Source organism: Tyto alba, unplaced genomic scaffold, assembly GCF_018691265.1.
Source record: "Tyto alba isolate M040663 unplaced genomic scaffold, T.alba_DEE_v4.0 Super-Scaffold_1000006, whole genome shotgun sequence".
NCBI lineage: Eukaryota > Metazoa > Chordata > Aves > Strigiformes > Tytonidae > Tyto > Tyto alba.
This window is the reverse complement of record NW_024881272.1, coordinates 31,555,757-31,570,566: the sequence shown is the minus strand read 5'-3', so window position 1 is coordinate 31,570,566 and position 14,810 is coordinate 31,555,757. Positions and strand designations below refer to the sequence as shown.

General features: G+C 40.1%; 1 protein-coding gene across 9 annotated transcripts in view; it reads right to left on the bottom strand.

The window, feature by feature from the left end:
- The window catches only part of FGGY (FGGY carbohydrate kinase domain containing), a 325,810-nt gene that overhangs the window by 57,242 nt on the left and 253,758 nt on the right, over positions 1 to 14,810 (bottom strand). For all 9 annotated transcript variants that reach the window (XM_033008779.2, XM_033008783.2, XM_042807464.1 and 6 more), the window contains one exon: positions 13,717 to 13,820. In XM_033008779.2, coding sequence (XP_032864670.1) covers positions 13,717 to 13,820 — 104 coding nt within the window. The remainder of the gene's footprint in view (positions 1 to 13,716; positions 13,821 to 14,810) is intronic.

Sequence of the window (14,810 nt, the reverse complement as noted above, 5' to 3'; positions counted from 1 at the left end):
TCTCCAGCCTGTTCAGGTCCCTCTGGATGACATCCCTTCCCTCCGGCGTGTCACCGCAACACACAGCTCGGTGTCAGCAGTGAACTCGCTGAGCTTGCCCTCAATCCCACTGCCCATGTCCCTGACAAAGATGTTAAACAGTGCCGGGGCCACCAACAACCTCAGAGGAATGTCCCTTGTCACCACTCTCTGCTTGGACATTAAGCCACTGATCACAACTCCCTGAGTGCGACCATCCAGCCAATTCCTTATCCAGCGAGTGGTCCACCCATCAAATCCATGTCTCTCCACTTTGGAGACAAGGGTGTCGCGTGGGACAGCATCAAAAGCTTCGCACAAGTCCAGGATATTCTTATTATCTCTCTCTACACCATAATAAAGAAGTTGTGAAGAGGATGAGAGATATCACAAATGCATGATCCATGACCCACTGCTTAAAAGCAGATGATGCACCATGGAAAAAAAGGTGCAAGGAAGTGTTAGGAGATGCAATGCATCTCTCAGCCACCTCATCTTATCTTTACCCAGGAGTGCTCTGGTCACAAAAGCTGAGAGGGCCACATCTGAACAACGTGTTCTTCAAGTCATGTTTCGACTGTTTGCTGAAATTTGCCTGCTGTTTTCAAAAGATGGAAGCTGTAGTAGGACATCAGTGTTTGGAAACGGGCCACTTAAAAGAATAAGCTAGAAGATCAGCATGACTTAATGGTATCTGTATCAGCAACATTAAGTAATCACCCTACCCTGATACCTGTAGCCACTTTGTGAGACAATCAAAGAGGGGAAATATAAAACTCAGTGTTCTGGAATAGACACAAAATTCTCAACCTTCTATGAGACTCACAGAGAGCTTGCGGATTTCTGCCAGCTATCTCCTGACCACTGAGTGATGACTTTACTGACCCACTGTGAGCAGCAGACTCTCATCTTTGCATTCATGTGGGTAATCCACCCATGAAGCACTAAAAAACTCCGAGTCATATATATGAATCAGGGTCACTCTTCCATCACATCACATGTGATGGAAGAGAATGCAGATCAGGGTTAGGCAGCTCTATCGTCTTGGAAGTTGGATCCTGAGACTCCTGTTATAAAGAGACAAGTCCTGAACAATGTTCAGGTAAAACTGAAACCAGTAAACAGAAAATCTGAGCAATAGGATATATCCTTAGAATTGAGCAGCAGGCAAAAAGACCTAGATGGTAGAAAAGTACTCCTGAGACCCATGGGCTGGAGAGGCTGCTTGTGACCCAACATATGACCTTCTACAAAGATATCATAAACTAAAAGGTGTTAGAGTAGATGCACTTGTTTTCTTTGTTGAAGAATGATGCTGTTTTCTTTATAGAAAAAAAAGCTTTGGAGGAACTGTCAGATGGTTTAGACACCGGGCCCAAGTACTGAGAACCATCCCCAGAGAGGGGCTGGAGCAAGTGGTTCAAACAGCTTCTGTATCAGTACAAGGAGAGGCCAGGAGGGTCTAGAGAGTAGTTTCAGATTAACCGTTAGGTCATTCAGAGTCGTACAGGAGATGGGTCTCCAGGAGATCACAACAGAAGAAGAGAGAAGCCTCAGCACAGCATCCGCCTCTAGAACTGTTCCTGGGTTTGCTCTCCCCAGACACAGAAAAACAATACTGGTGTCCTCAACAGCAAATTTGCACCCCTGTAAGTTTTTATTCCTTGGGTGTGAGGTTAACCTTCTGTGTTTATTCCAGGAAGCAAACTTGGAACTAAGCCTGGGACAACTTGAGAGTTTCAGCTCTGGAAGAAGTTAAATAAGAATGAATTCATGCGTAATCATTCCAGACTCATTCATGTCCACCATTTCCATCTGCCTAAATCAGAGATGCAAGAACTTCAAACGTCTTATCAGGGACCCTGGCTGAATGCTCAGCTTTGAAACAAAACCTTTAAACTAGATTAATTTTGACTGTTCCAAGCTTCAATATTCACATACATTTACTTCTGCCTTTTACCAGTATCCATTAACACTAAGCGTATTTTATGTTTTGGCTTGGGAAAGTATACAACAGGTGCACAGTAGCATATCAGCCTTTTCTTTGTATTCCCAAAAGTCAAGGTTTCTTACATAAATTGCCAAAAAAAGACCTTTAATCTGTTAAATTGCTTTCAAGATCCAAAACAGAAAAAAAAAAAAAGCCCACATTCATGATGGATTCAGAAGCTTTTTGCTAAGCACTTAAGCACTAGCAGTTCTGCATTGATTTATTTTATTGTTTTATTTAGTGAAATGTCTAGATACAGATATACAGATTAACCTTTTTTTTTTGCTCATATTTACTGTGTCGCCTTCCTTGAAATGGGAACTACAAGTGTTTTGATAAATGGAGTGAAAGGTTGTCTGGTTACACCATATCTTCTACTTGTGTCCTCTGCTGAAATGCTATTATGTACCCTTCTAAAGCAATGCTGCTCCATGACTCACAGCAGTTACTTCTGTGCCTCTCATAACAATACCTCACTGGGGATATAGGGCTTCAAATGAGCTAGAACAATTTATACCACCCATTTATTTTTACTTCTCTTCCAATGATAGATACCCACTGTCACCAAATGCCAGTTTATGTGAAGATTATCTCTTCCAATGATAGATACTCATTGTCACAAAATGCCAGTTTATGTGAAGATTATAAATCTTCCAGCACAGACAACTAACTGCAGGCCATTTTAAATATGCACTTTATAACACTACAATTTTCTGCTATGGTAAATTAAATTCCTGAAAGCTCATCACAGTATGAACTAACTGCTCGGTGTTTAAAAAAAAATAAATCAAAAAGTCAAACCAAAGATCAATATAGTCCACTAACCTGTTGTTAACAGTGGCCAGTAACAGATGGTGTAGGGAAGAGCACAGGAACAGAGTAAATATACAATAATTCTTCCCCAGAATGCCTTCCCAGCCTCCAAGTGAGTTGGTATTCAAGCAAATTTCTGTCCTTACTTCCAACCAACACAAAAGATCAAGTCTTCGAAAGTGACTGAGATTGTAAACAAAACATGTTTTTCATGAATGTTAGCAATCTCCTAGTAAAAAGCTTCATTTGTGCATTAGAAAAGAAATTTACTATAATGCTGACTTGCAGATTAGTATAAGTCTTTTACAGGAACACTGAATTTTTTTAAGTCTCTCAGAATTATTCCTTTAGCTCACAGCCGTTCAACTTCAGTTCTGGTTCCTAAACAAACACTCCTTAGATACCACCTGCAACACTACCTTATTTTACGAGACTACTGAGACATCATCCCAGCCTGAAAGGTTAGGAACTGTGCATTGGAACAGCTGTGTCAGAAATACTGGTTGCTGTACCTCACTCACCAGATACAACAACCACCCCACCTCCAAATAAGTACTTAAGAAAACCCCACAAAGCCTCCCAGCCTTGTGTAGTCCAAGGCAGGTCTAGTCCTTGTCACTGTGGCTAGAAGACAGCAGTGTGACATGCTGGGCCAGCACAGGATCTACATAAGAGGTTTCTAGCACTGACCTTTTCCCAAGGAGCTGATGGAGAATTGTGAATTGTGGGAAGAGAAGAGCTATCCTGTCTCACATGCTTTCCTGGAGATTGTATTGCAAGATCCTTGTCTTCTCTTTAAAAGTATTTTCATAGTTAACTCTAATACACATGCTAAGTAGTCTAAGTCTTGATAATCCCAATTCAGTCAACTCCTTGTATCAGATGTTGACAATCCTGAAGAACTTACAGCTTAGTGGCTGATGTGACAGAAATTCAAGGCAAGGGTGGGAAAGAAATCTCAGATGTGGCATTTAAACAGGAAACACAAGGATGTTTTGCATGTAGGTATTATTCCTAACCTTATTATTTATGAGGGAGAATTAGTCTTCAAAACCTGCCATTCTTACTGCAATCAATAGGAAGTACCAAGGAAAACCAAAATCTTTTCAAATTTTCTAATGTATTTATCTAGCCTGGATGCCCTTCCTACATACCTTAAGGCCCTTCTTCTTTATTTATTCCATAATACAGTTAATTTTAGAGATTTCTTTTCCTTTTTCACCATTAGGTAAGTATTCTTTCTATATTAGTGAAGACCACTACCAACAACAGCGTCATACCTACAGGTAAAATAAATCTTCTTCTGCAATACCCCTAAGTTACTGGAAGCAGATTTACATTATATGGGATATGCTATCACACACTATTTTAAACATATTTTTAAACATTTGAATAACTAAATGGGTAAATCCTGAGAACCTTACTTAGTGTTTATTCAGCCCTTACTTACTGAGACAAACTCCCAAGGACAGAGTAAACACTGAGAGAGAACCTCAGGCCTTCACCCACAGTTATAAACAACGAACTCAGCATAAACTATGATTCCCAGCTGAAACTGGGAGAAAAGCAGCAGCTAATGCTTCCCCTCATTTTGCTTCCAGAATGATTATATAAGAAGAGATTTACTTTTTCCCTAATAAAACCTGCCCCATCTAAGATTTTCCCCCACCCACAGCTAAAGCAGGAACAGGAAACTTAGATGAAGAACTACTGATTCATGAGAGGCTGAATAAAATTGGAAATGGAGAAAGAAACCTTTGTAAGAGGCCTACTGCCCATATACTGATGAATTTTGCCTGTCTGGGGGATTTGTTGCTGTTAAGAAAAGTAAAAGGATACTTAGAAATACCATCGCATCTATACCACACCTTGGACCACGGAATCTTTTATACCCAGCACTCACCTATCGCACCTTTCATCAGCAAGATCTCTGCACAGCTTCAGTTTCATGCTTATATTGCAAGTGGGTAAACTAAGGAAAGACAACAATCTGACAGAATCATACAGCAAACTAACAACGCTAAACAAAATCTGGGATTTTGACCCCAAATTCAACACTACTCATTGCAAATTTAGCTAAATCAAAAATTTTAAAACTAACGGAAAACTCTTAAGTAGTTTTTCAGACAACTGTTGTATTCCCTTGAAAATTCTATCTAATTGTTTCAGGGCCCAGAGACAACCTAACTGATGACCAAGGACATGTCTTATCATATCTCATTTCATTTCTGTTTTAGTTACTCTTTTACAGTTCGGTTAAGTTCTAGTAAGAAAAGGAGCACGAAAAGGAGTCCTTGTTCATCGTGAGATCCAGACACACAAAATAAGCAGGCTGTTTAATAAATTCATGCCTACTCACAAAAACAAGATAAACCAAGAATCTGGAAAGGCCACTCATTATACATAAATTTGCTTGTGATCTGAGAGAAATCCCCTATCCAGCTCTCCTTGGAACAGAACACTCCAGGAAGACACTCAGGTTTGCTCCAAACTGTGGGCTTCAGGCTAACACATGCTTCTGGGTCTAGACAGGAGCAATCAGAATTGGTTAGTTTGCAGCATTGATGCAGGTGTTGTACCTGTCAAATCTGATACCATCACTTTGAAGAAAATAGAAAAGGAAAGACAAAATCTTCCATTACAATGAAAGGCTGCTGCTGCAGCTGGACTTTCGTGAACAAAAATGAGAATAAAGATACATAAAAAACAAATCAAAATTAAGTTGCTTTATCCTGTCCCCTACAATGAAGTGATGCTATGCTATAAGAACATCAATGAAGGAAGACAATTTTATAATTTTCCTATCTACAGAATTCAGAATGCAACCTCCTCCCTACAACAGAAGAAACAAAATCCCCCAAACCCTATTAAAATATACAACTGTTATAATTAGGAAATAAAGGTACAAGGTGCTAGCTTCTAGAGTTAGATCTATTATCAGGCAACCTTCAATCTCACAGTGCTTTAAGTAGAGAGGCCAAATTAGGCAGCCCAATATTTCCAGCAGCCAGACCAGATAAATCTTACTAGTGTCAACATAAGTACATAAGAAGCTCAGTCTCTCTTGTGCATTCTTTCTAAGGCAAAACAGGGGAAAAGGATTGAGGAATAGGAGAGGAGCCCTATTAGCAGTCAGACCTGGAGGAAGCCCAACATAAGACTTCATATCCATTGTGTTTACATCAAAAAGAATAGAAAATCCAAGGAAGGAAGAAAACAGATCTCTGGTTTATACACTGTTTATCATATAGTGTAATATACTATTGTCTGTAGTGTGTAAATGCTGTCATTTCAGAACATGGAAGAACTTTGCAACATACAAGGCAAAATTTCCAACTCAGATGTCATATACTCCCAAAGCACTGGATAGGTTCAGCTTGTAAAAGTAAAGGCATAACAATTAAAAACCTGCTAAACCATTAATGGCCTCAGCCTCCCAACTAACAAAACTGCAACTCTTACCCCACTGATTCACTCTTTAAAAGATCCCCAAGACCACCAAAGAGAAGACACTGCAGAAAAGCTTAGTATTATAAATCTGACACCGTACATGGCTCTGTGTCACACAGGGTAGTTTGCAGTTAGTCACAGTATGGAAACCATGGCGTCTGTTGGAATTTTCAAAGCCAGCATTTTCACTGATTTCAGTTGGATGTTTCTAGAATATCAGCCTTCACATGGTCTCCAAGCAGCGTATTTTTCAAAGCATTCACCCTGTCCACATCTATTCTTTGAGTCCTTGAACTCAAACACTCTGGTCACAAAAGTGAAGGAGAGTTGACTCTGCAGTTTTCTGGAAATGTTACTAAGCATTATCTACTTTATGTACAATAGTGATTGTATAGCTTTCAGCTACATTCCCCCGAATAGGTTGATTACCAGCAAAGCAATAGGTGTGAAACCTGGATGTCTCTTGACACGCATACACTAAATAGGAATGTCCCATTCTCCCAGTCACCAAGGCATACCACCTGAGCTTTGAATTATGTCAGGCCAGGAACAAAGGAATCTTGCTCATAACAGAAACTTTTAATAACGCATTTACTGAGAAAGCCTCCTTTTCATCTCTGCCAAGCTTTAGGAAAGGCTGGGAGGCAAGCAGAAATAAACATTATACAGACTCACCACTGCTGGCTCTAAAGTAAACTCTCCAACTTCCTATTTACATTTCAAGATCTTAAGCTTTGAGGTTTACTAGTTCTGCAAGTAAGTGCTTTAGGTTTTGGAGGCTGCCTGCACATGATCTCCCACCACTACTGAAGTCTTCCTAGCTTTTATTAATATAATAAGGAGGTCAGAAAAGCAACAATCTTTTATATACCCCACTAGCAGAAATATTTTACTTCTCGCCTTTTAAAAACAAAACAAAGCAAGCAAAGCATACAATGTCAAATTAATGTCAGCAAAGGGGATATTACAGGTTGGTTTGTTTCTTTTTCAAACCAAGGATGCTAGAACAAGGAACGAGTCAGTCTCATTAAAAAAGGGTGTGGAGGACTTCTTTGAAGGACAAATAGCAGAAGGCGGCAATTTTAATTTTGTAGGGCCATAGGCTGAAAAGGCACCTAAATAGGCTCTGACTTTTTCCTCAGAAGGCTGCATTGGTGTGCACTAAGGATGGGCAACCCATAACAACAGTCGTGAAGTAAATGTGGTTTTCATTTCATGCAGCCCTCCCTGAATGTAAAACGTCTTCATCAGCTGGGAAGTCAGCTCTGTGACTGCTGCCAAATGCAATATATAAGCCAAGAGAACTGAACTGAATGAGGACAGAGCAAGGGAGAGGCTTCTGCTGTACTGTATTTCTCCCATTTGAAAGACACCAGCTCTGTGACTCATGTGCAGAACAGGCCTTACAGAGGAGAAGAATACTAAAAAACCCAAGAGGGCAGGCGCTTATCAATTTCATAAAGTTCTCACAGAACATTTCAAAAACTTGTCTAGGCTGCCCTAGCTTCAACAGTTTTGCTTTTGTTTTTATTTTTTTCCTACTGCATTCCTCCCCCTTCTCCCTGCTCGCCTGACCCTCCCAAACCCAGCCTCTTTCCCCTGGTCAGGAGAAGGACAAATTGCTGCCTTTGCTACAGCCAGTTGGCACTCAGACATGTTGCCTCGGGCTTCTGGCCCTGTCCCCTCGGAGACTGCACGTTTCACATCAGCGATGCATGTGCAACAGTGACTGAAGAGTGCGAGGCTGAAGTGCTGCACGCAGTCCTCCGACTCACTCTCCAGAAACACATTGCTCCGTGCCATCCCACTAGATTAAATATAGCTGGCAAAGCAAGTACCAGCCTATTTAGTCCCTGCAAGTTTTCCCCTCATCACAGATGATTTCGAGCAGCTGAGGAGTCCCTGTGTAGTAATTACTCAAAAGTCTGCTGCTTTAACAACGTGGCATGTTCTGAAGAGGAGACTCTCGTATCAGAGCCAAAATATACTGAATCCACTTGCTGGTCTGGCTCCCACCGAGATTACAGAGATCAGGCTATGAGAACAATTTGAGCCAGCATGTCTCTGCAGTCTCCACTCCAGGATGTACTGCAAAGGACACGTACTGTGCATGCTTTGGGGGTGGAAACGTGCTTTACACTCTATTTGTGTGAACAAAGCTGGCAGCTTGGGCGGATATTGTGGAGCAAAGAGGCTCTATTGTGTTTGCCAGTCATCACGAGAATCAAATGAACAAATATAGAATAAGCAAATTGGGCTGAAGTTCCTTTAGCAGAAAACAGGCAAAGACTAGTCAGGCTTGGTAAAAGAGAGTATGGGATATTCTTCCTGAAATAATCCATGGTAAACTCTGGGACAGCAGAGTGATCTGCCCATTTTGCTGTTCATGCAGTTGCTCAAGCTCTGCCTTTTAGATCATGTAGTGAATCTGAAAAGATAGAATATAAATTACTTGTTCCTCTCCAATTTAAAAAATACTAAGTTCTAAGCTTCAAACCACATACAAATTATCACCTGGGGAAAAAAGAATTGCACACCAAGCCAGGTGAGTCAGTTCCCAATGACAAGAGTCAGCGTACTAACAAAAACAGATACAAAGGAAGACTGAATCTGAAAAGATTCCCTGACAATCCCAAAAAAGAAGTTTTGAGTACAGAGAGCTGATAAAGAAAAAGGAATGACTGAAGAAGCACACAGACCACATCACCAAGGACAGAATAAAATATCAGAGACTCTGGATAGGATGGAACACAGACCTTGTATATTTGGGACTCAGAATGCCAGCAAATTCACCCCTTTCCTCCCTCTCTGCCTCAGTAAGCTGAAATCAAGCCAGACAATGTTCCCATTAGAAGCTGCCCTGGCTATTTCCTTCAGCTGTGAATCCAAAAAGGTGTTAGAGCAAGAATGACAAATATTTTCATAATGGAAAAACTGTCCTGAGACAAGTGCAAAGCAGAACACCGCTCTTTAAGTGAGCCTAATTTACCACAAAATAGGCAGAAATGAGAGTTTATACACATTTTATGAACAGGGTAATTTTATGTGGATTTCTCCTACTTTATTCAAAATGCATAGATAGTACATATCCTGTACACATACAAGATTAGCAAAGACCCCATACTGCAGAAAACAAGAGAAGATGAGGTGTTGCAAAAAGAAGATCTGTGCTCTCTCTCACAATGGGCTTCAGTATTTCTAGATCTTGCAGTTCTGCATGCAAGTCCTCCTTGTCCTCCACAGAAGGCCCACTCTGGGGGAAGAGGCACTACACCCTAGTGACTCCAAAACCCTCATCACTCTCAATATTCCCACTCCAGAACCATCATTTATTTCTGCTTACTATTTTATATTACTTCAAATGACTTTCACAGCCTCAGGCTACCAAATATCAGTCCCGGTCTGGTTCCAGTCTGTCAGATGCCACATAAATTTACTCAAATCTGTACTCTCTTTGACAAAAACCTCACAGCCTAATGAAACATTTTGCTTTGAAGAAAAAAACCATTTTATTACGTGAATTTAGTGCCCACAAGAAGAGTGCTATGCTAGTATCAGATATGGGAAACTGCAAGACTTATCTACCAGAAAGAAGCAGCAGTACTGCTAGGTTACTTGCTCCAAGGGATACTAGGAAATTTCTGTGTACAAATACCCTGTCACACTGCTTGTTCCTATTACTGTTTTGCTGTTTGCTAACTGGCATCTCAGAGTTAATTCAATTCTCGGTTGGTTTTACACATCTGGAAAAGGGCAAGCATGCTTGGGTTCAGGACTGGGACAAGATAATACAGATATCTGTACCTGAAATCCGTCCAATTGCATAAAGGCTTCAGAAGAAAACAAAGGATTTTTGAAACTTTTAAACTGTCCCATAAAACCTATAATACACTGGCAGGAAGACAGGCTTTTAGGGAAAGCTGTTACCTTATTGCCAGAAGTTAGGGCATGTCTGCTAGACCCATGCAAACTACTGGTTAGGAATAACATGCAAACTCCTATTTCAAGGCCTCAAACCTGCTGCTATTTTACTGTGAAAAACTGCTTGCACATTTTGTGTAGTTGCCATGGCTACACAAGGAAAGTCTCCTAAAAGTTCCAAAACTAAATGTGGGTGCTGGAGCTTACAGACCCTGTCTACAAAGCATGATGACATGCAGCAGCCCACTCGGAAAAGTCAGCCACCGAGTATCTGTCACTTGAAAGGAATACCTACGCTGCACAGGCAGATCAAAGCTACAGCACATGAATCCCAGCCCTAAACTAAGGGACAATCTTTCACAAATAAAGGGACAGCCAATTTGCCATTCCAAATGCAAATTCTGCCGGTGACTTTTGCTAGGGCAAAGAAGGCAGCAGAGAATCATGTAAAATGAATAACTGTTCAAAAATATTCAGAAAACCATCTTTTCTTTTTCCTCATGGATAATGGATGAGCCCTGAGGTGGCAGTGACTTTCAGCAACTACCAACTCAGACCTGGACTTGGATCAGTAACCTAATTACAACACGCTTTTTGCTTCTTTCATGAGCTATTCAAGTATCTCAACAGAAACACAAAATGCTTTGTGTGTGTCTGATTACCCCAAACTGTCAGTGGTTAATACCAAAAGCGTATCCTCACTTAAAAATGGTAGTTCTACCACAAATTAAACTATTATAGCCATGAGTAAAATTAGGTTCCACATTTGTACTTTCTAAAATATCAAAGGCATTATTAGCAAAGTCTTTTGTTCAAGATCTCTAGAGTCCTTGAGGTAATGAAAACTGGGTCATGAAGTAGTTTCTCTTAAAGTAAATGCTGTGTTCAAGCAATACCTGCTCCTGTGACTCATGGAGTATTCAATGTAGAGCATGGAAATACTGTACCAACACACATACACCAACAGTAGTACCCCTGCCCTCACCAAAAGAAGGAGGAAGGAGGGGAAAAGAAAGGCATAGCAGATGATTTTGAACAGTTTCCTGTTACAATCCCTTGAAAGAAATCCAACCGTACTTTCACCCTGCTTTCTGTTTTCTGAATTTCTCCTGACAGTTGGCTCTTTCGTTTGCCAGAACCACAACAAAGGACGGCCTTGAGTTTCCACACAGGCCATTTTCTCCCTCTCTCGTCTCTGATCATCTCACAAAGGTATTATTGTTGCTGGCTCACTGGGGCTCAGTGCACCTGAGGCAGATCAAAGGCACTTTTTAATGCCCGCCTGACCACACAGGTCTCTCTCCCACTGCCTTAAATTAAACTCGATGATTAATCTCTGTAGCCCTGAGGGTCCCTTGGTGCACACGGAGAGAGAAAATATATATTTCTATCAAAACACAAGTATAATATACTTTCATTTTATAGCCCTAATTAAAAAAAGGAACAGCTAATTTCAGCCAAATGCAGCTGCATATAGGTCTCATTAAAACACAAATACAACTGCTCTGTGTGCTCTACATTGACTTCATGCAGTCTATGCAGGTAATAGATAAAAGAACAGTAAACCAAAGTCCTTTCACAGATTAAATCCAGAGGAGTTTAGAATTTGCTTATTGTCTGCTGGCTAGAGACTGTTATACCTCTGAGCAGATGAGCGAAGAAAGGCAGTTAAGGAAATTATTATAAAATGCTGAGTAGTTACATTTAAATAAAAACCTACTTAAATCTAGCCAAAAACTGCACAAGTATCTATTCCTGAGTTTGCATTTAAGCAATTAAGAGCCTTAAAAGGCTTTACCTTGTCTATGGTATGCAGTCTGTGTATGACTTTGGGGTTGCTTTAATGACATAAAAAGAAAATTGATTAACATCAGCAAGGACTTTATCATGTCACTTTTGTTGTATTAGCATATGTAAAGGAGCCACATTTCTCGTGGTTGTGGAGTTTGCACACAAAAAGTGCCATGAAAGTGTTCAAACTGATATGCCATGCTCTAGTTCGGAAAGCCAGCCAAACAAACTATAGTTGTGAACTGGGTCTACGTTAGAACTGACCAATATACACATATTAAAGATTAATATATAACCACACAAATGTCCTCCAGGGCTAGTTATACTAAAGGAATAAGTTAGAGCCAGCTGGACCATTTCCAGCTGCTCAACATTGTCCTTAGATCTTTTGGGGAAACTCTCTGTGAGCTCCTGAGCTCATTTAGGTCCAGTATGCTGTCTCTATTAACCCATTTTAACTATTTAAACTAACTCAGATACATGAAACAGGTTAGGAGGAGTTCACACAGTTTCTTCTGAAAGGGCAGACACCTCCATAAAAAAAACCTGGAAATAATGAAAGTAGTGGCAGGCTCAAAAGGGCAACTTCTTCCTCCAGAGTTTGTATTTGCAGGGTTCCCTACGTGCCTTGTGATAAGCAAAGAGATACCAGCGTAGTTTTTCAGAGACAGAGCAAGCTAAGAGTGGTGGAGTTTGAGGTTTTAAACTCTTGCTTAAGAAGGAATCCAAATATATTCCAATTGGTCTACAGGATTTAAGATTTTGTTAAATGCTCTGCTTCACAATACTGGGATTACTCATATCTTTAAATTCAATCATGTGCTAAAATGCTTTGCTGAACTACAATTCGTGTGACAAGATCACCATTTATTCATGCTCAAGATCACCATGTATTCATGCTGTTACTACAAAGACAACTTAACTTACTGTTAAGCCTGACATTTTATTATCAGCTTCCTTTCTTTTTCTCTACTGGAGCTCTCTCCATGAAACATGTTAGTCCTCTCTAACACCTCTAGCACAACCATTGCCATTTGCTCGTTTTGGAAAAATCCAAGTTATAATCAGTCTAAATTTAAGACCGAAATGAGTTTTAAATAAAAAATGTGGCAGAAAAGGGTACTTATCTAAATGGAATGCTTTCAGACTCATACATCTTAAAAAAGGTATAAATTTCAAAAGCAGACACTAAATTTTAATTGCAATCTCAGAAAAAGCTTTTGTATTAATTCACTGAGAAAAAAATAGCAAAGTGAAAATTGCTTATTGGGGTTTTTCTTTCTTTTTGGTCATGATTCGTATCATAATTCTATACATCATGGCAACTTTCAGATGTAGAAGGATTTATACTGATTCAGTGAAGAGGTGGGGGAGAAGGGCTGTGACTGAAGACATGCACTCCTTCTCCAAAGACACTATTCTGTAACACATTAGTGACAGGCTTGTCACGGATAACTCAAGCTCAGAGTCTTTGGCTCAGATTTCAGGCTGCTCTTTAAGCCACTCTAGCATCATGGTTTTCACTTTCCATGTCATTTTTCAGTATTGATTTCTACTGCTATTAAAGTTCTTGCTTGATAGCAAATGCTTGGTAATATATAATTAATATCCAAAGGTAAAGATAGAGTTACCAGAAAAAAATAAAGGAAAAGGATAAGAAGGACAAAGGTCATTTTTTTCCTTCAAAAACATTAGTATATTCTGTACAAATTAGGACTACGCATACAACCTACCCCCATGTGGCATGAAGATGTTCCACAGATCATAGCAACTCGGGATGTAATTGGCTGGTTCTCACATGGCAGGTTATATCCTTTCACATCTGCTCCAATTACTCCTATTAAAATAAAATTAAAATTCTATTTTAAAGAAGAGCAAGCCAACCCTCAGAAAACAGAGCTTCTCCCCACACAGAAAACTGATGAGTACCTCACACCACTCCCACAAATCAAAAAAGTCTACTTGGTCAATAAACAAAGTTATTTTATCAAATCAGATTAAAATGTATTTTTATTCCAGATACGTGAGGACACAATATGATTTCTTCTATGTTCATGTTTATCATCATAATTTTAAAATGTTATTTTGATTATAACCTGACCTTTATTCTCCTAAGTAGTAGACTATCATGCAGAATAAAAGACTGCCCTGTTGTGAAAGGCAGTACAGTAGACTGCAGATATATTTATTTGTTCACAGTTTATCATGCTTATACCTTATGATGTGTTTTGTCAGGGGATGAGCTGGAGAAAGGGATAACTTGGCAGGAGACTGGAAGGCTGCCAGCTTTGTTGTCTTGACTGCTGCTGCTGTTCTGTCCATGTCAGACAGAACTATCCAAAGGAAGATTATTCCTTCCCTTAGAGGACCTGTGCTTGGCTCTGAGGAGCTTCTGCGTGCAGGACAGGACAGGACAGAGGACAAACTCAGCAAGCACTCAGCCTGCAGCAGAAACATATAGCCAGGAGATGCCAGAGGAAAGCCAGGAGCTTGCCTACAGAGTGGGGCAAGACCTACAGCCAAGCTTCTGCATGCATCACATCCTGCTTAATTCACTTAAAGGGAGACTAAAGTGGAAATCCTGCCCTCTCCTCCTCCTCCTCTCATTGGTTGCATTCTTGCATCACACTGTGCTGCACCCAGCAAAATGAAGCAGCCCAACAAGTAATATTCTTTTGTTTGTCTTCTTTTTCTCTCGACCATTACTTTTCAACTGGCAAACTGGTCACCAGACTGTGCATTGCATCTTTATCTGCAATGCACAGCCTGGTGACCAGTTTGCCAATCCTGATGAAAAAAAAAAAAAAAAAAAAAAGACTTTCTCACT